This window comes from Podarcis tiliguerta, assembly GCF_965153285.1.
Source record: "Podarcis tiliguerta genome assembly, chromosome: 14".
NCBI classification, from domain to species: Eukaryota; Metazoa; Chordata; class Lepidosauria; order Squamata; family Lacertidae; genus Podarcis; species Podarcis tiliguerta.
In genome coordinates this window covers 21,405,496-21,422,777 of record NC_139547.1, presented here as the reverse complement: position 1 = coordinate 21,422,777, position 17,282 = coordinate 21,405,496, and the positions used below count along the sequence as shown (strand labels likewise).

The 17,282-nt window shown below is 45.4% G+C and overlaps 1 protein-coding gene across 3 annotated transcripts in view; it reads left to right on the top strand.

The window, feature by feature from the left end:
• Positions 1 to 17,282, top strand: part of LRRK1 (leucine rich repeat kinase 1) — an 84,491-nt gene that overhangs the window by 38,757 nt on the left and 28,452 nt on the right. For all 3 annotated transcript variants that reach the window (XM_083411756.1, XM_083411757.1, XM_083411758.1), the window contains 9 exons: positions 1,912 to 2,024; positions 2,108 to 2,184; positions 5,714 to 5,843; positions 7,724 to 7,836; positions 8,848 to 9,062; positions 12,262 to 12,426; positions 13,641 to 13,813; positions 14,726 to 14,846; positions 16,262 to 16,421. In XM_083411756.1, coding sequence (XP_083267882.1) covers positions 1,912 to 2,024; positions 2,108 to 2,184; positions 5,714 to 5,843; positions 7,724 to 7,836; positions 8,848 to 9,062; positions 12,262 to 12,426; positions 13,641 to 13,813; positions 14,726 to 14,846; positions 16,262 to 16,421 — 1,267 coding nt within the window. The remainder of the gene's footprint in view (positions 1 to 1,911; positions 2,025 to 2,107; positions 2,185 to 5,713; positions 5,844 to 7,723; positions 7,837 to 8,847; positions 9,063 to 12,261; positions 12,427 to 13,640; positions 13,814 to 14,725; positions 14,847 to 16,261; positions 16,422 to 17,282) is intronic.

The following is a 17,282-nucleotide window of genomic DNA, read 5'->3' as shown; positions in this document are numbered from 1 at the left end:
ATAATTTGGCAAAAAAAGAGTGCAGTACCTTCAAGTAAATATGGTGTGGGGGGGCTGAAGTTGGCTGCATAAACTGGCTTTGGATTCCTGAGCATTAGACAGCATAGGATCTGAGCAGCTCTCATAAACATGGCTTTGTTTCCCTGAAGGAATCAAATACATGGCCAGGAAGGCACATGCCAGTCCAGCCTTTGGAACACTAGGTGGTGCTGCTGTGGCATCTTTTCCTGGGCTTATCTTTCCTCTGTGCCACCACTCTTGCTATGCTGTCATACATTATGCTACTGGTACAGTGCAGTGCAAAAAGAATCGCAGTAATTTAGAAACCAGAGTCCCTGGCAAGCTTGCAGTGTCTCACCAGCTGGGGATCCAGGGAAATCATGAGTCTGATATGACTACCGTATACCGTTCATATAGGAAGTTGCCTTAAACCGAGTCAGGCCATCAGGCCATCTAGGTCAATGTTGTTGACACTGTCTGGCAGCAGCTCTCATGGTGTTTCACTCAGGAGTCCTTCCCAGCTGGAAGTGTGAAGGATTGAACCTAAGACCATTTCTTTTCATAGCATAAAGACCATTTCTTTTCATAGCATTAAGCTATACTATGGCTCTTCTCCAGAGATATTCTTTGCTGCTGACCAAAAATATAGGGTCATTCTGTAGATGAAAAGACCTATGAAATCAATGGTTCAGGTACAGATGTTGACAGCTGTGAAATGGAATTTGAATTTCCTGAGAAATTTGTAGTTAAAGCACAAGTTAACCTATTGTTGAACTAGAATATGAGTTTCCTAATTCCCATTGCAAACTACCAATGCTGTTACACTGGTATAAAGGTAAAGGGACCCCTGACCGTTAAGTCCAGTCGTGGATGACACTGGGGTTGTGGCGCTCATCTCACTTTACTGGCCGAGGGAGCCGGCGTTTGTCTGCAGACAGCTTCCAGGTCATGTGGCCAGCATGACTAAGCCGCTTCTGGCGAACCAGAGCAGCACACAGAAACGCCATTTACCTTCCCGCCAGAGTGGTACCTATTTATCTACTTGCACTTTGACGTGCTTTCGAACTGCTAGGTTGGCAGGAGCTGGGACCGAGCAATGGGAGCTCACCCCATCGCGGGGATTCAAACCACCGACCTTCTGATCGGCAAGTCCTAGGCTCTGTGGTTTAGACCACAGTGCCACTTAGTCCACATGCCTAACCAAAATGAACCCTAAGGGTTCTGCTCTTTGTTGGGGCAGGGATCATTCATCCCCTTCTCTGTTTTTTGCTCAGGTCATTGCATAAAACACCATACCATATAAATAAGTGGTAGCCGACGAGGTGTCCTCCAGATGTTGTTGAATTATAGCACCCATTATTCCTGATCATTGACTATCCCATCTGGGGCTGATAGGATTTGATGTCCAACAACATCCAGAAGGCTAAGCAAAAAAGCCTTCCAAAATTCTCCATTCTTTTTGTGAGAGGCAAATTATGGAGCGAAATATTTCGAAGGAGAGAAAGAGGTGAAATTTTCTGATGGTTTTCCCTCAGAAAGCTCTCTCTGCCAAGATTTCAGCTTGCTTAACAGAGATTGGAACTCTACTGTTATTTCAACTTGGTGGAAGGAGGAAGTGGATGAGCTAAGTCATGGCAAAATCTGTTGCTTCGTTCAACAATGTTTAAAGAGTATTAAAATCGTTGCACCCACACATCTTGGATGGCAAGATCAGGTAGTCCATTTTGCCAACTAATCTCCAAGAGTGGACTGAGATTCCTGCAATGGTTCAGGTTAAGCTCAAAAAAAGTTTATTTTGTTGTTGTTGATGATGATGATAACTCTCAGCTCTACCTTTGTTGTGTGAAACTACTGGAACTTTTAACCGATTATCCATTATTGACCCCCCAAAACTGTCGCTTCCTTTTTCAGGCAATGGTGTCCTTGAAGCTCTCAGGAAACCGCTTAGTCACATTACCTTCTCAGGAGAAGTGGACTTGCAGGCAGCTGAAATCACTTGATCTCTCGAGGAACCAGCTTGGAAAGTGAGTTCTTCATGTTGGTTTTGGAGCAGTCCCACAGAGGAGGGCTCTCTGGTTCATTGGTCTTTGTTTGCATTTGCCTACAGAGCTGGCGAAGGGGGCAGAACTAAGCGGATTTCATTTTTCACTACAAGGAGCAGAGCACGTTCTGGCACCGATTCGGGTATGGAATGTGGGGAACGAAGGGCTGGGTGGGAGCTTATGAGGAGGGGAGGGCTGGTTGCAATCCATTGGTCATTGCAAGAAGGATCCAGCATGAAAATTATTATCATCACTATTCTTCTCTTCATTATTGCCCTTCCTCTGCTCACAGAGAGTTGTGTCCAACTAAGTCATTGCATGAGCAGAATGACTTCTGCTTGCACCATGGGACTTCCACTCCATCCTGCCTGGATAGCTCAGTTGGCTAGAGCATGGTGTTGATAATGCCGAGGTTGCAAGTTCAATCCCTGTATGGGACAACTGCATATTCCTGCTTTTGCAGGGCATTGGTCTAGATGATCCTCAGGGTCCCTTCCAACTCTTATGATTCTATGATCCCCTACTTCCTCCAAAAGGAAAAAAAAATCTGCTCTGCTGATTTCCCTAGTTCCCCAGAGCAGTTGTGAAGGCACACAGTGGGAGGAGAGGAAAGAAAGTTCAGTTGTGCAAGCAGAAGCCATTCCTCTTGTGCATTGACTGAGACCCCATCCACATCACATGTTTAAAGCAGTTTTACACCACTTTAAGCAGTCATTGTTTCCCCTAAAGAATCCTGGGAAGTATCTTAAAGAGGTCAAGGGTTGTTAAAGGTAAAGGTACCCTTGCCCGTACGGGCCAGTCTTGACAGACTCTAGGGTTGTGCGCCCATCTCACTCAAAGAGGCCAAGGGCCAGCGCTGTCTGAAGACACTTCCAGGTCACGTGGCCAGCGTGACATCGCTGCTCTGGCGAGCCAGAGCCGCACACGGAAACGCCGTTTACCTTCCCGCTAGTAAGCGGTCCCTATTTATCTACTTGCACCCAGGGGTGCTTTCGAACTGCTAGGTTGGCAGGCGCTGGGACCGAACAGTGGGAACGCACCCCGCCGCGGGGATTCGAACCGCCGACATTTCGATCGGCAAGCCCTAGGCACTGAGGCTTTAACCCACAGCGCCACCCGCGTCCCAAGGGTTGTTAGGAGACCCCTATTCCCATCACAGAACTGCTGCTCCCTCTTCCCAGGGAACTCTGGGAATGGTATCTTTGAGAGGGGAATAGGTAAAGGTAAAGGGACCCCCGACCATTAGGTCCAGTCGTGACTGACTCTGGGGTTGTGGCACTCATCTTGCTTTATTGGCCGAGGAAGCCGGCATACAGCATACATGTGGCCAGCATGACTAAGCCGCTTCTGGCGAACCAGAGCAGCGCACGGAAATGCCGTTTACCTTCCCGCCAGAGCAGTACCTATTTATCTACTTGCACTTTGGCATGCTTTCGAACTGCTAGGTTGGCAGGAGACAGCTGTCCACAGACAGCTTTCTGGGTCATGTGGTCAGCATGACTAAACTGCTGCTGGCGCAGCGGGACACTGTGACGGAAGCCAGAGCACACGGAACTGCCGTTTACCTTCCCGCTGGAGCGGTACCTATTTATCTACTTGCACTGGCGTGCTTTTGAACCGCTAGGTTGGCAGGAGCAGGGACCAAGCAACTGGAGCTCACGCAGTCGCCAGGATTCGAACTGCCAACCTCCTGATCGGCATGTTCTAGGCTCTGTGGTTTAACCCACAGCGCCACCCGCATCCTGAGAGGGGAATAGTGACCTCCTTAAAACACCTTTCAAAACACCTTTTTAAAGTTTAAAACACCTTTCAAAACACAGGAATAAGGTGGGTCCTTAAAATATACATCTCAAGTATCAAAAGTCAGGGGAAAGAGCATTCGCTGGAAGTTATAGGCTGAAGGGAAGGAGGCGGTCTTTCTGATATTTGGGACCTGAGTCGTTTAGGGCTTTAAAAACACCGACATGAGCACCTTGAATTGGGCCCAGAAACAAATTGACAGTCAATGCAGCTGTTTTAATACGGGGTTATATGAGATGTAGATGGAACTCCAGCCAGTAATCTGACGGCTGCATTTCCCCGAGTTGTCTTCAAGGGGCAGCCCCACATAGAGCGCATTGGAGTAATCCAGTCTGGAAATTACCAGAGCATGGAGTACAGTGGCCAAGTCATCTCTGTCGGAAAAGGGCCTTAGCTGCTTTGAATGCATAGCGTAGATGGGGCCTTGGTTGGATTCAACCCAGAGGCATGTAAAATCAACTGCCCTGTGAGCAAGGGGAGAGAACGACAGCAGGGCGATCTGTCATTGTCTCCACCTCTTTAAATAGGCCATTTTAAAGCCCACATTCACTGCTAATGATTTGCTGTTGTTTCTATTCATCTGACTTAAGTTGCTCAGGGAGCCTTGTCTGTGGAAGAAGACTGCCATAAAAAATGTGTGATGTTCTTGTAAGCATTCGGAGGTTGAAACAGGCTCTCCTGTGTTCTCCTACTGTAGATTTTTATCAAGGGGTTAGAGAATGCATCGTTTATCCTCTCTTGAGGCAGTTTCCTGGTCTTTCCATAAATGTTCTTTTGTGTATCTTCCTTGAGAAGACTGATCTATTACCGAACAGGTGGCAACATATCTGAGGCAGCATGTCATCTCTCTCAGACCAGTTATGATAAATTAGTTCCTACCTTGTCAGTGTCAGTAATTAATTAGTGCTACTGACATTCTGATTTAGGGTTGTAGCCAGCTAAGTTTTACTCAAGAGTAGACCCACTGAAATTAATAGGCCCAAGTAAGTGGTGTTCATTAATTTCAGTGTGTCCACAGTGAGCGCATTTTGCATTGAATGCAACTCACTAGTGCAAAGGCAAAACGTGTCAGTTTTATTGTTGCACAACAGATGAATCCATCACATCGGTTTTGCTAGTAGAAACAAACTCGTGGCACAACGGACAGAACAGTCTATTGTGCAGTGAAGTTACCCATCACCTGCTTATGTATTTGCTTGTGCTACATCGTTCCACCAGTGCAAAACATTTCACCAGAGGAGCAAGTGAGCTGTTGAGGTTAACTTAGCATTCCAGTTGAAGCAGCCCCCTATGTTTTGCGCTTTGTTTTTTGGTCAATCAACTGTAATGAACACAATGATTGACAAAAAATAAATAACACAGGAAGGTGCCTTATAGCAGTTCAAATGATTTGCTGTACCGTTTCTGGAGCCTGCTAAAATCCTTTTTTGTCTACCCAGATATGTAAAGATGATATGTGTTTCAATATGTAATTTTATTATGCATATATTTTAAACTGCTGGTTTTTGTCTATATTTTACACAAAAAAGTTAACTTGTTTTTAATCCTCAGCTTTTGTCAACAGTTTCAATGGATAGTATTCAACTAAGTTTTACTCAATGTAGACCTACTGAAATGAATGGCCATGTGTTCATTAATTTCAGTGGGCTGCTCTGGAGTAGAACTTAATTGAATACCACCCAGGTATTCTGTTTTAGTTTACATAAAACATGTGTTTTAATTTACATCAACCACCTAGACATTTTTACAGCTAAGCGGCATGCAAATTCTGTTGGCTAAATAAAATTCTGTTAAACAAACTGCCCGCGACTTCATACATCTGCATTCATCTTCCACATTTGCTTGCTGTTTGCCTTTTCCCCCCTCCCCAGGTTCCAACTTGGAGTTTCCTGAATTCCTGTGCGAGTCTCTGGAAGTCTTGTGTCTCAATGACAACCATCTAGACTCCGTCCCGCAGTCAGTCTGCCTTCTGAAAGGCTTATCGGAGCTTTACTTGGGAAAGTAAGTTCAGGTATCACGCACTGTGGGATAGGTGGCTGGTGTCATGGAAACTCTTGCTGCTATCCCTTGATAATCCTTGAATGTTTCATCTGATCCTCCCTGTGTGGTGCACTGGCTAGAGCACAGGGGCACAACCTGCACCCCTCAGCTTGTGCCTCTTGGTCTAATTTCAAAAGCCCTCTGCCAGTGACCAGTTTAGGAGATATCTGACTGACTGCTGGAGGAGAGAGAGGAAAAGGGCTGACCTTGCCCACTTTCCTCCCTCTGGCCCTGCACATCTCTGGCCCTTGACAGATGTTATGTACTGAGCTGAATCCTAGAATAATAGGATCCAGAATGCAGCAGTCTGATTGGTCCACAGGAGCCACCCAATCCAGCTCCAGGTGGAAGTGAATCAGCGACCTGATTGGCCTGCAGGAGCAGCCAATCAGGCTTCTGGAGGAGGTGAATCCACAACCTGATTGGCCTACAGGAGCAGCCCGGAATTAGCCAATCACACGGGAGCCATTGTGTAAATAATGTATATATAGCTTAGACGTTTTGGGGAAAGTTTCATTCATTGCTACTATGAGCTGAATAAAGAGCATGAAATTCACACTCGACTCAGAGTATATTTCAACAGGTTATCTCTGAGGGGGATTGCGGCACTCTGCAAAAAGAAAAAAGGTTGCCCGCCCATTAGTCAGCGTGTCTGACTAGGGCTTAATTCACACAGAACATTTAAAGGACTATGATACCACTTTGAATAGTCATGGCTTCCCCTAAAGAATTCTGGGAGCTGTGGTTTGTTAATGTTGCTGAGAGCTCAGTCGGTAGAGCATGAGACTCTTAATCTCAGGGTAGTGGGTTCATGCCTCACGTTGGGGGAAAAAGATTTCAGCATTGCAGGGTGCTGGACTAGGTGACCTACGTGGTCCCTTCCAACTCTATTCATTGGTACCTTGGGTTACAGATGCTCCAGGTTACAGACACTTCAGGTTACAGACTCTGCTAACCCAGAAATAGTATCTCGGGTTAAGAACTTTGCTTCAGGATGAGAACAGAAATCGTGTGGCGGCAGCAGGAGACCCCATTAGCTAAAGTCGTACCTCAGGTTAAGAACAGTTTCAGGTTGAGAACAGACCTCCAGAACAAATTAAGTTCTTAACCTGAGGTACCACTGTAATTTTATGATTCTGGGAGTAATTAAAAGGCCCCTGTTGCCTTGCAGAGCTACAGTTCCCAGAGTTCCATGTGGAGAGGGTTTGGTTGTTAAACCACCCTGGGAACTGTAGTTCTGTGAGGGGGAACAAGGGCCTCTAACAACTCTAGGACTGGGGACTCACAGGTTCAACTCAGCCCTCAGCCATGAAGCTCACTGAGTGACCATCATTGGGCCAATCAGAATCTGACCATGGGCCAGGCCTAACCTGCCTGATAGATTTGTTGTGAGGTAAAAAGAATAAAACTGAGTGAAGGAGAACAGCTTGTGTCACTTTTGACTCATTAATGGAAGGTGCGATGTAAAGCAAACATAATTTCGCTTTTCGGTGAAAATGGGTGGTAATTCTCAGTTTTGCCCATTACTCCAGAAATTTCCTCACCTGCCTCAAACTTTATCTAACAGGACATCCAGAGTTTGGCAAGGGGCAAGTTGGCCAACACATTTACATTAATGCTTTCTGTGTGGCCCCAAACCCCAAGAAATCTCATTAGTTCGATCACTTCTTTCCAATTGAATTCTTTAAAGGTTTACACCCAAGCTGGAGCCCTTTACGTTTCACCTCAAATGTTTGGTGGCCACCATCATGTCAAAATTTGGTGGCCACCATCATGTAGATACCCCTCTCAAGGAAGGCTATTGATTGGCGGATGGGTGTGTTGTTGTTTTTTTTGCGCAGTAACGCCGGCATACAAGAACTTCCTCCTGAACTTGGCCAGCTGGTTAATCTTTGGCAGCTGGATATTGAAGAGCTAAATATTGGCAACCTCCCTGCAGAGATCAGAAAAGAGGGTGAGTCTGCTTCCTCCCTGTGGTTTTATTAATATCAGCTGTTTGAACAGAGAGAGAATCCAAAACCAGCCTGGGTGAATTTATTATTGAATGGTGGAGAAAACAGGGTGGAATCTGTCCAGGCTGCCGTTGTTACAAAGTGGAATTGTAAACCTTTCCATGCGATCCAAATTCGACTTGATCAGTTTGTTCTCAGGGCAACCCTTTTCTGTCATGAGGTAGGTCATAAAGGTCCCTTTTGTGCTGCACATATTTTGTGTCGCACGTGCAGCAGCACTTTTAGGGATGCTGCTGATGTGGTTATGGATGTTTTATTTTGCACTGTTATCTTTTGTCTGACTATTTATGTGAAAGTGTTTTTTAAAGTGACATATCAGCGATATGGTGGTTAGGGGTGGAGGAGACTGGTTTGAACTAACGTACACATTTCTTTCAAAGCTGTTTCTCCTGATGTAATGCATTTTTACAGGTTGCTTTCACTGAAATTGCTTTTACTCGCACATGTACCTGATATATGCATTTTTGTATACATTGTTTTGCTTGGAGAGCTGCATTGCAAAATTCGAATAAGTGTGGGTTTCAAAGGATGGCTGTGTTTTGGATCTCATATTGTTTCAGAAAGTGTGCATTTGATAGATTTGCATTTAAATGTGAACTGGATCGAATTTCTCCCCTACCCCTATGTGGCAGCATAAAAATACTTTTATAAATAAGTCCACAATTAGAAATTACAGTTCCTTGGCCTGGATGAATTAAGTACGCATTCATGTTCATTTTTAAAGGTCATGTTAGAGCATCCACTTGAGATTTCCCTCCCACCCCCATCATTTTAATCCAGCCTAATCAGCCCCAAAGGCTATTTGCTTCCTCGTTAAAAACATTTCTATTTGAATTGGGAATTGTTGTCCCCACCCATGCTCTTTAATTCAAGGTGTGTTAGAACAATCCTTGCAAATCCCTCTTATACTGCTGTAATCAGTTAAGCAATTTTTCCATCCCTTCACTTGCTAGGCCCCAAGACCATTTTAGCTTACTTGCGAGCCCAGCTACGCAAAGCAGAGAAATGCAACCTGATGAAAATGATTGTGGTGGGTCCTCCGCGCCAGGGCAAGTCCACACTGATTGAGATCCTGCAGACGGGGAAAGCTTCTCACTCGATGCCCAGCGACGGCACCATCCAGACCACAAAGTGGGAGCTTCAGAGACCGGCTGGACTCAAATCAAAGGTAAATCAAAGGTAAAACAAAGCTTAGACTTGGAGTGTCAAGCTCAAGGCAGGGCAGGACAAGGCTTCCTCCTTGTCAAAGGGACAAACCAAATACAGTGGTGCTTTGGAAGTCAAACAGAATCCGTTCTGGAAGTCCATTCGACTTCCAAAACGTTTGGGAACCAAGGCGTAGCTTCCGATTGGCTGCAGGAAGCTACTGCAGCCAGTCAGAAGCCACGGAAGCTGCATCGGATATTCAGGTTCCAAAGAATATTCGAAAACTGGAACAATCACTTCCAGTTTTTGATCGTCCGGGAGCCAAAGCGTTTGACTCCCAAGGCGTTTGAAAACCAAGTTACAACTGTAGAAAGACGGCGGGGGATTGGTATACGGGATATATTCACCCCTCCAAACACATGTTTGTGGCATCCCTAGATACCCCCAAAAGTTGTAATTTTAAAACATTTTAAAATGTTTTGAATGCTCCTTTGGGTACCCGACTGTGATGCCATGATATCAGCAGGGGACTTTTTGCCCCACTGAAAGAAGAAATTGCATTTTTTTATTTTAAAACCTATGTTTTCCACAAAGGTCAACGAGGCTTCCGGCTTCCTTTTCTTTTGCCTTTCCAGCAACTGGTATTCAGTGACAGACTGCCACTGAACGTGGAGGTTCTGCGTGGCCCTCTAGGCCAGGGGACAGCAACCTTTTTCAGCCGTGGGCCCGTCCACTGTCCCTCAGAGCATATGGTGCGCTGGACAATATTTTGAAAAAAAAAAATGAACAAATTCCTATGCCCCACAAATAACCCAGAGATGCATTTTAAATAAAAGGACACATTCTACTCATATAAAAACAAGCTGATTCCGGAACCGTCCATGGGCCGGATTGAGAAGGCAGTTGGGCCACATCTGGCCCATGGGCCTTATTGCCTACCTCTGCTCTAGGCCAATAGCTGATTTGATAGTTCTGTCCTCCTTGACTTGGTCCAACCCCCATAAAAAGGCATGGATGTCTTCACCCGGTGCTTATTACCTGATTTGTTTCCCTGTGTCTGCAACCTTTAATGCTGCCTAAGCTAGTGATCATTACCACATATTCTGGCACTGAATTCCATAAATTAGGAATGTGTTGTGTGAAGAAGCACTTGCTTTTGTCCACTCCAAATCCATTGCCAATCAATTTCATTGGGTCACACACACAAACACACACATATTCTAGCACTATGAGAGAGGGATGCCCTATTCAGGGCAGTTGTTTTCTGAGTCAAGTCAAAATGTGAGTGGGAGAACAAGCAAGCTAGCTGGGCCCTCTGCTCTCAAATTTGTGATGGGGATGGCATTAAATGGAGTTACTGCACTCATCCCAGGCTACCTGAAGGAGTGCCTCCACCCCCATCATTCACTGAGGTCCAGCTCCGAGGGCCTTCTGGCAGTTCCCTCACTGCGAGAAGTGAAGCCAAGGGGAACCAAGCAGAGGGCCTTCTCGGTAGTGGCGCCCGCCCTGTGGAACGCCCTCCTATCAGATGTCAAGGAGATAAACAACCGCCTGACTTTTAGAAGACAACTGAAGGCCACCCTATTTAGGAAAGTTTCTAATATTTGATGTTCTATTGTTTTATTATTTTTAATATTAATATTCTGTCAGGAGCTGCCCAGAGTCGCTGGGGAAAGCCAGCCAGATGGGCAGGGTATAAAATTGTTGTTGTTGTTGTTGTTATCATCATCATCGTCATCATCATCCCCACTTTTCCCTTTCTTGCGTTGAACTGACCCTGAAGGCAAACACTTTAAGAGGGTTCCATGGCTCAGGTCATCCTTCTACTCACAGAGGGCAACAAGGATGGCAGCAGAGATGGAGTTGGCACACTTGTTCTGCCCTCTCCCCCTCAACCTGGAAGACAAATGGGCCTGGAGAGAAAGAGAAGATCTGTATCTGCTTTTTTCCTCATTGTTCCATGTGTGAGTGTACACACATGGAAAAAGGACTCGTTTTGCTGGACATGGAATTGCCGCTCTGGGGCATTTTGGATAGGACCCTTAGTCCTGTCATCTGGACCCACTCTGAATTGGGCTCGGCCTTTTGAGGCCTCTCAGCCCTGCAGCATGGTGAAGATGTCATCGCTGCAAGCTTAGGGCCAGCTCTGACTTGAAGCCAGTCCAGAATCTAGGCATCCAGATGGAAATTAATTTGGCTTATGTATTTATTTATATTTAGATTAAGATGTCAAAAGAAAACACCTTTCAGAGCACAGGTGCCCTCACAGCAGAGTGTGTGAAATTCCACAGTAAACCATAATAATGCATAACATCGTCAAATCAAAACCACATTGCATCTCTCAAAAATGAACAGGGCCAGTGGTTAATACAATGCAGATTAAAGTGCCGTATGACTCAAGTAGTAGCTGTTTTCAACAGCTGACAATGATACAGCCACGTATATTTCAAGGGGGGAGAGTTCCACAGACATGGAACTGCCACCAATAAAGTCTTGCTCCTGGTTCCCCTCATTGCAACTCTCTTGTCACCAGACCAGGGAACAGGACCTCAGAAGCTGAACTTAAAGGCAGGGCATGCTCTTACAGGCTAGGCAGCCATCAGTTAAACTTGTCTCAAGCTAGGTCATTGCAGATTATAGCCTGAATATATGTTTCTCTGTGTAAACATTCCTTTTCCGGGCATATCCTTTCACACCTTGAGCATCTTTTTACCTTTATCTGAACAGATGTTAGGCAGTCCTGCTTCGCTTCACCAACAGATTTTGTTCTTTTGTAAAATGTACTGGCTGGTTTGAGGGAAGTGGGGTGTGGGTTGATGGCAATAATGTTCCTCTCCCCTGACATATGAAGGAAAGGAGAAGGGCCCTTCCCAGCCAAAATTAGCCGTGCACTCTTGAGAGACAGAAAAGGGCCAATTGATTTAATGAAGGAACGGGAGCACTGCTTCTTCCCCAGTCTCGGCAGATGACGCCTGCCTTAGCAGTAAGCAATTAGCTTACATTTCCTGTGGAAGTGATAGCCGCCCTTGACAAGCCCTTCTTTCTTCAGCTGGAGCATGAATACCCATTGATACCCTACTGTCGAACATTATGAAGCTACTTTGCGGGAGGGAGGGGCGGTGCACGAGTTTATTATGCATTGACTATTATCTCCATGTGATTTACTTTTAACCGCTATGGATGTTGTCTCTCTCTTTCAATGTTTCTCTTTGTCCAATTAGGTTGATTCAGTTGAGTTTAACGTCTGGGATATTGGAGGCCCTGCCAGTATGTCGACAGTCAATCAGTGTTTCTTCACAGATAAGGCATTGTATGTCGTCGTCTGGAACTTGGCACTGGGGGAAGAAGCTGTTGAAAATCTTCAGTTCTGGTTGCTAAATATTGAGGTGAGTAAGGCGTCACTGCTGCCTTGCAGGACTTCTCTTTATGCACTGGTGGGAGAATCCAGTGTACCAGTGGCGGTAGTGCAGACTAGTGTCAGAATTTCATTAATAAGACTTTGGGGCTATGTATGCATTAGCAGCTTGAAACGCTGTGAAGTGACTTGAAACAAAATGGAGGAAACTGTTCTCCTTGTGTTTCAAGTCACATGTTTTATGTCACGGTACATGCCAGAGAGGAGGTGGAGATGTCTTCCCCTGATGCACATTACCTGATTTGTTTCCCTATTTGTGCAACTTCCCCAAACTCCAATTCAGTGAAGCTTGTCATCTGAGCATGTGCTGTTATCTACGCAGTGGCTATCTGAAATGTACACACCTCAGCTTAACGGCAGCTTAGGTTTTGAAATCGGCTGGAAGCTGGTTTGAGGGAAAACCCTTGGAACATTTATCAAAAGACTTCAGGGTACATATTGATTGTGTACTCTACTTCATACACCAGCAGTGGGAGCACACTGGAAGCTGAAGTAAACACTAATGTGTACACAGCCTTGGCTAAAACCACCATTCACTTTTACTGTTCCATCTTGAAATTCTAATCACTTTGGACTGAAAACAGACTTTCTCTGGACCTCATGTACGCCAACTGTTTACTTCATAAATATGTATTTAAACACTTTCAAGAAATGCATCTGAGAGTGGCAGTGTTCCTCTTGTAAACATTTGCCTGCACATGGTAGAGCCAGGAGGTCCTATTCTCTTCCTTCTGATTTCTTACTGCGTCAAGGATGAGCAAGTTCTGATGGATGTAATCCAATCTTATGGAGAAGTCAATGAGAGTGACTAGGGCCAGGTCCGCATCATACATTTAAAGCACACCCAACACACATTTAAAGCATGTGACTTCCCCCAAAGGATCCTGGGAGCTGTAGTTTGCCACTCACAGAGTTACAGTTCCTATCATGCGTTTGGTGGGAAATAACATGCTTTAAATGTCCATTGGATGTACTTCGAATATATAGTGTGGATCTGCCCTAGTCCTCAAAAAAATGTTACTTTTCTCCTGCAAACAAATGAATATGCAATAAAGGAGAGAACATAAAACTTCTGTACAAGCTTTGTGCAAAGGAATTGGGACAGATGCTCAATAAACAGGCCACCTTGCATTTGAACCCAGTGAAGCTTGCTTGGGCCAAATAAAAATTAAAAATTCTTTCTAGGCCAAGGCTCCAAATTCAGTTGTGCTGGTAGTGGGGACACACCTTGACTTGATCGAAACTAAATTCCGCGTTGAACGGATCGCCACCCTGAGAGCGTATGTCCTGGCTCTGTGTCGATCTCCTTCTGGCCCGAGAGCCACTGGCTTCCCGGACATCACAATGAAACACTTACAGTAAGTACGATGTCACATTCTCCCACCCACCCCAAATTGTAAATGCCGCAAACTCTCTGCAGTGCTTAGTATATAAAACCAATAAATTGGGATAAGGTTGCATCTTGCATTGACTTGCCAGCCACCTCTTTCCAGCTATATTGATGCTGGCTCTGATGACCCAGCACTTGGAGACTGAATCAGAATACTAGCATGGTTACAGCCATGCCTCTGGTACTTAGGCAGTAGATGAATTGGGTCCAACAGCAATCCATACCAGCTAGGATACTTGCAGCCCAAGTACAGCATCCTCAGTACAGATTCTTTGGGTTCTTGATGCTAATATATTGCTACAGACTCACCAGTGCCTTGACCAAACCCCTTTTTTCTTTTCTGCAATTCAGTTATATTGTATTATGGGTTCAGTGTCTTGTGCTTGTGTGGCCTGAGTAGACTGATTTCTCTCTCGGAAAGCCTTTCCCACTTAAACGTGCAACTTCGCCGGCCCACTCACCATCATAGAGCAAGACTTGTGTCTTCTGTCTCTAGGAAAATTCTGCTCCAAACTATTGTCCTCCAAACTTGACTGAGGCTTCTTTCAGAACCTTCTTCTAAAGCCCAGTCAAGTCCCAGCAGCCCTGATTCTTTATCCTCTGCTGCCATCTCCTCGTGTACTTCCTAAGACCATAAGATGAGCTCTGCTGGATCAGGCCAAAGGCCCATCTAGTCCAACATCCTTTTCTCAAAATGGCCAACCAGATGTTTATGCAAAGCCTGCAGGCATGACCTGAATTCAGCAGCCCTCCTCCCACTGCATATCTCTTCAAGGGGAGTGGTGGAATGGAATGGCAGGCAGATGGTAAAAATGGCAGTGTGGAGAAACAGCCATTTGGTTGAGTAAGGATACCTTACCTTTGTGTTTTCTCTTTGCAGTGAGCTCTCCTGCAGGACTCTGGAAGGCCTGGATGGGCTGCGCCAGCTGATCTACACCATCACTTGCCATATGAAGGACGTTGGGAGTTCTATTTGCTCACAGAGACTCGTCGGGAGATTGGTGTGTACCTTTCCCTGCAGTGGAAGACCACGTCAGCTTTGGATGGTTAAAGGTTTCCTGTATGAGCTATTCAGAACGAATGCTGTGATGGCTGTGCTCTGCTTCCATACCTAGAGGCAGTAATGCCAGTTGCTGGAAAGTACAGAAGAGGAGAGTGGTCTTGTGCTCGAGTCTTGCTTGCGGGTTTCCCACAGGCATCTGGTAGGCCACTGTGAGAACAGGATGCTGGACTAGATGGGCCATTGGCCCAATCCAGCAGAACTCTTCTTCTGTTCTTTCATACTGGGGATGTGGGTGACTCTGTGGTCTAAACCACTGAGCCTCTTGGGCTTGCTGATCGTAAGGTCGGCAGTTTGAATCTATGTGACGGGGTGAGCTCCTGTTTTTTTGTCCCAGCTCCTGCCAACTTAGCAGTTTGGAAGCATACCAGTACGAGTAGATAAATAGGTACCACTGCGGTGGGAAGGTAAATGGCGTTTCCATGCAGTCTGGCACTCATCTGTTGCACCAGAAGCTGTTTAGTCATGCTGGCCACATGACCTGGAAAGCTGTCAGCGGACAAACACCGGCTCCCTCGGCCTAAAAGTGGAGATGAGCGCTGCACCCCTTAGTCAAATTCTACTGGACTTAACAGTCCAGGGGTCCTTTAGCTTTAATATGGTTCAGAAGCAATATGTTGATCAATGTTCAAGTGGGGGTTGCACTCTCTAGTTTCACCCTTGATGTCACAAACAGCAGCTTATACTTGTGAAGGTTTCCTTGCAGCAGAAGATTGCACTGAATGCACAGACTTTCGGATTGGAGGTGGGAGCAAGGAAGACACCTGGGTTGGTAGCTTGGTGCAGGCTGCTCAGCGTAGACTTGCTCATGCATCAGTTTAGTTCTGCGCAGAACTGTGGTGTAACCTCATTCTCATGTAAATGGGGGCAGGAATGTTTCTGATTGAATTATATCAGCAGAAGGAAAATTCTCTATCCCTTCTCCATGTTAGAGAATTCCAACAAAAGGCGCAGCGGAAATTGCCAATGTTCACTTATTCGTCCCATATCCGGAACTTAAGTCAGTGCAGCAAATATGATCATCCTGTAATGATTAGGACAGAATAATTTAGTGACATTATAACTAATGTAAGTTATATAATTTTGTCACAATGGACAGTGACATGAATAACGTTTTCTTGGCAGAAGGCATACTGCAGTGGAAAGGAAACACCGATGATGATGAAGAAAGTGGGGCAGAATGAAAAACGATGCCTTCTTTATTCACCATTTCCCCCTCTCAGTTGAATATTCTGCTTCAGAAACATTTGTTGGGAAATTGTTTCTGAATACTCAAATGAATAAATGAAATGCTGTATACAAATGAACAGAGGCACGGCGTTCAGAGCATAATTGATTTTCAGTGTAATTTAACAGATCCCAAGGAGTTACTTGAGCCTCCAAGGATCCATCATAGCTGAACAACTGAACAGAAGTCAAAACGACAACGTACAGTATCTAACAGACAAGGAAATAGAGCAAATCATAGAGAACACTCGAGGCAATGACATCAAAGACTATGAGGACTTGCAATCTGGTATGCCTGCATGTAGTAACTTATTGGAAACCAGCATGTTCAGTATTTGTGAATGTGTGTCTTTTCTTGTGTGCATATACTTTGCTTGAGGATGCATTACCCTGAATTTACAAAAGGACTGCCAGAAACATTATTTCCCAGCTTGACCACTAAGATAATCCACAGGAGTGTTGTTAGCCATTCAAAGAGTTGGTGGAGAAACCATGGTGGCTTCAGTTACTTACCCAACAGAGCTTTCTCATGTGGTCAGCTGGCTAACTAATCATGGGAAACTCTGCATTGATGTCAATCATAGGAGCATAGGAAGCTGCCTTATACCGAAACAGACCATTGGTCCACCTTGCTCAGTATCATCTACACCAGCGTTCTTCAACGCTGGATCCCCAGATGCTGCTGGACTACAACCCTCATCATCCCCAGCCTCCTTAGCCCAATGGTCAGGGATGATGGGAGTTGTAGGCCAACAACAACTAGGGACTCAACGCTGAAGACCAGCAGTCTACACCAGGATTTCCCAAACTTGGGTCTCCAACTGTTTTTGGACTACAATTCCCATCATCCCTGATTACTGGTCCTGATAGCTAGGGATGATGGGAGTTGTAGTCCAAAAACAGCTGGAGACTCAAGTTTGGGAAACCCTGGTCTACACAATCTGGCCCTGCATGATTTCAGGCAGGAGTCTTTTCCAGTTCTACTTAAGAGATGTCAGGGATTGACTTCTGTGTGTAAAGTGAATGCCGTAACGCTGAGCCACAGCCCTTCCTATAGCCCCCCAATGTCTCTTATATTTTCCAGAATCAGACTTTCAGAGCTTGCGGATAAGTTGAATACAGCCCAGTGGAGAGGTTGATAAACCTCCTT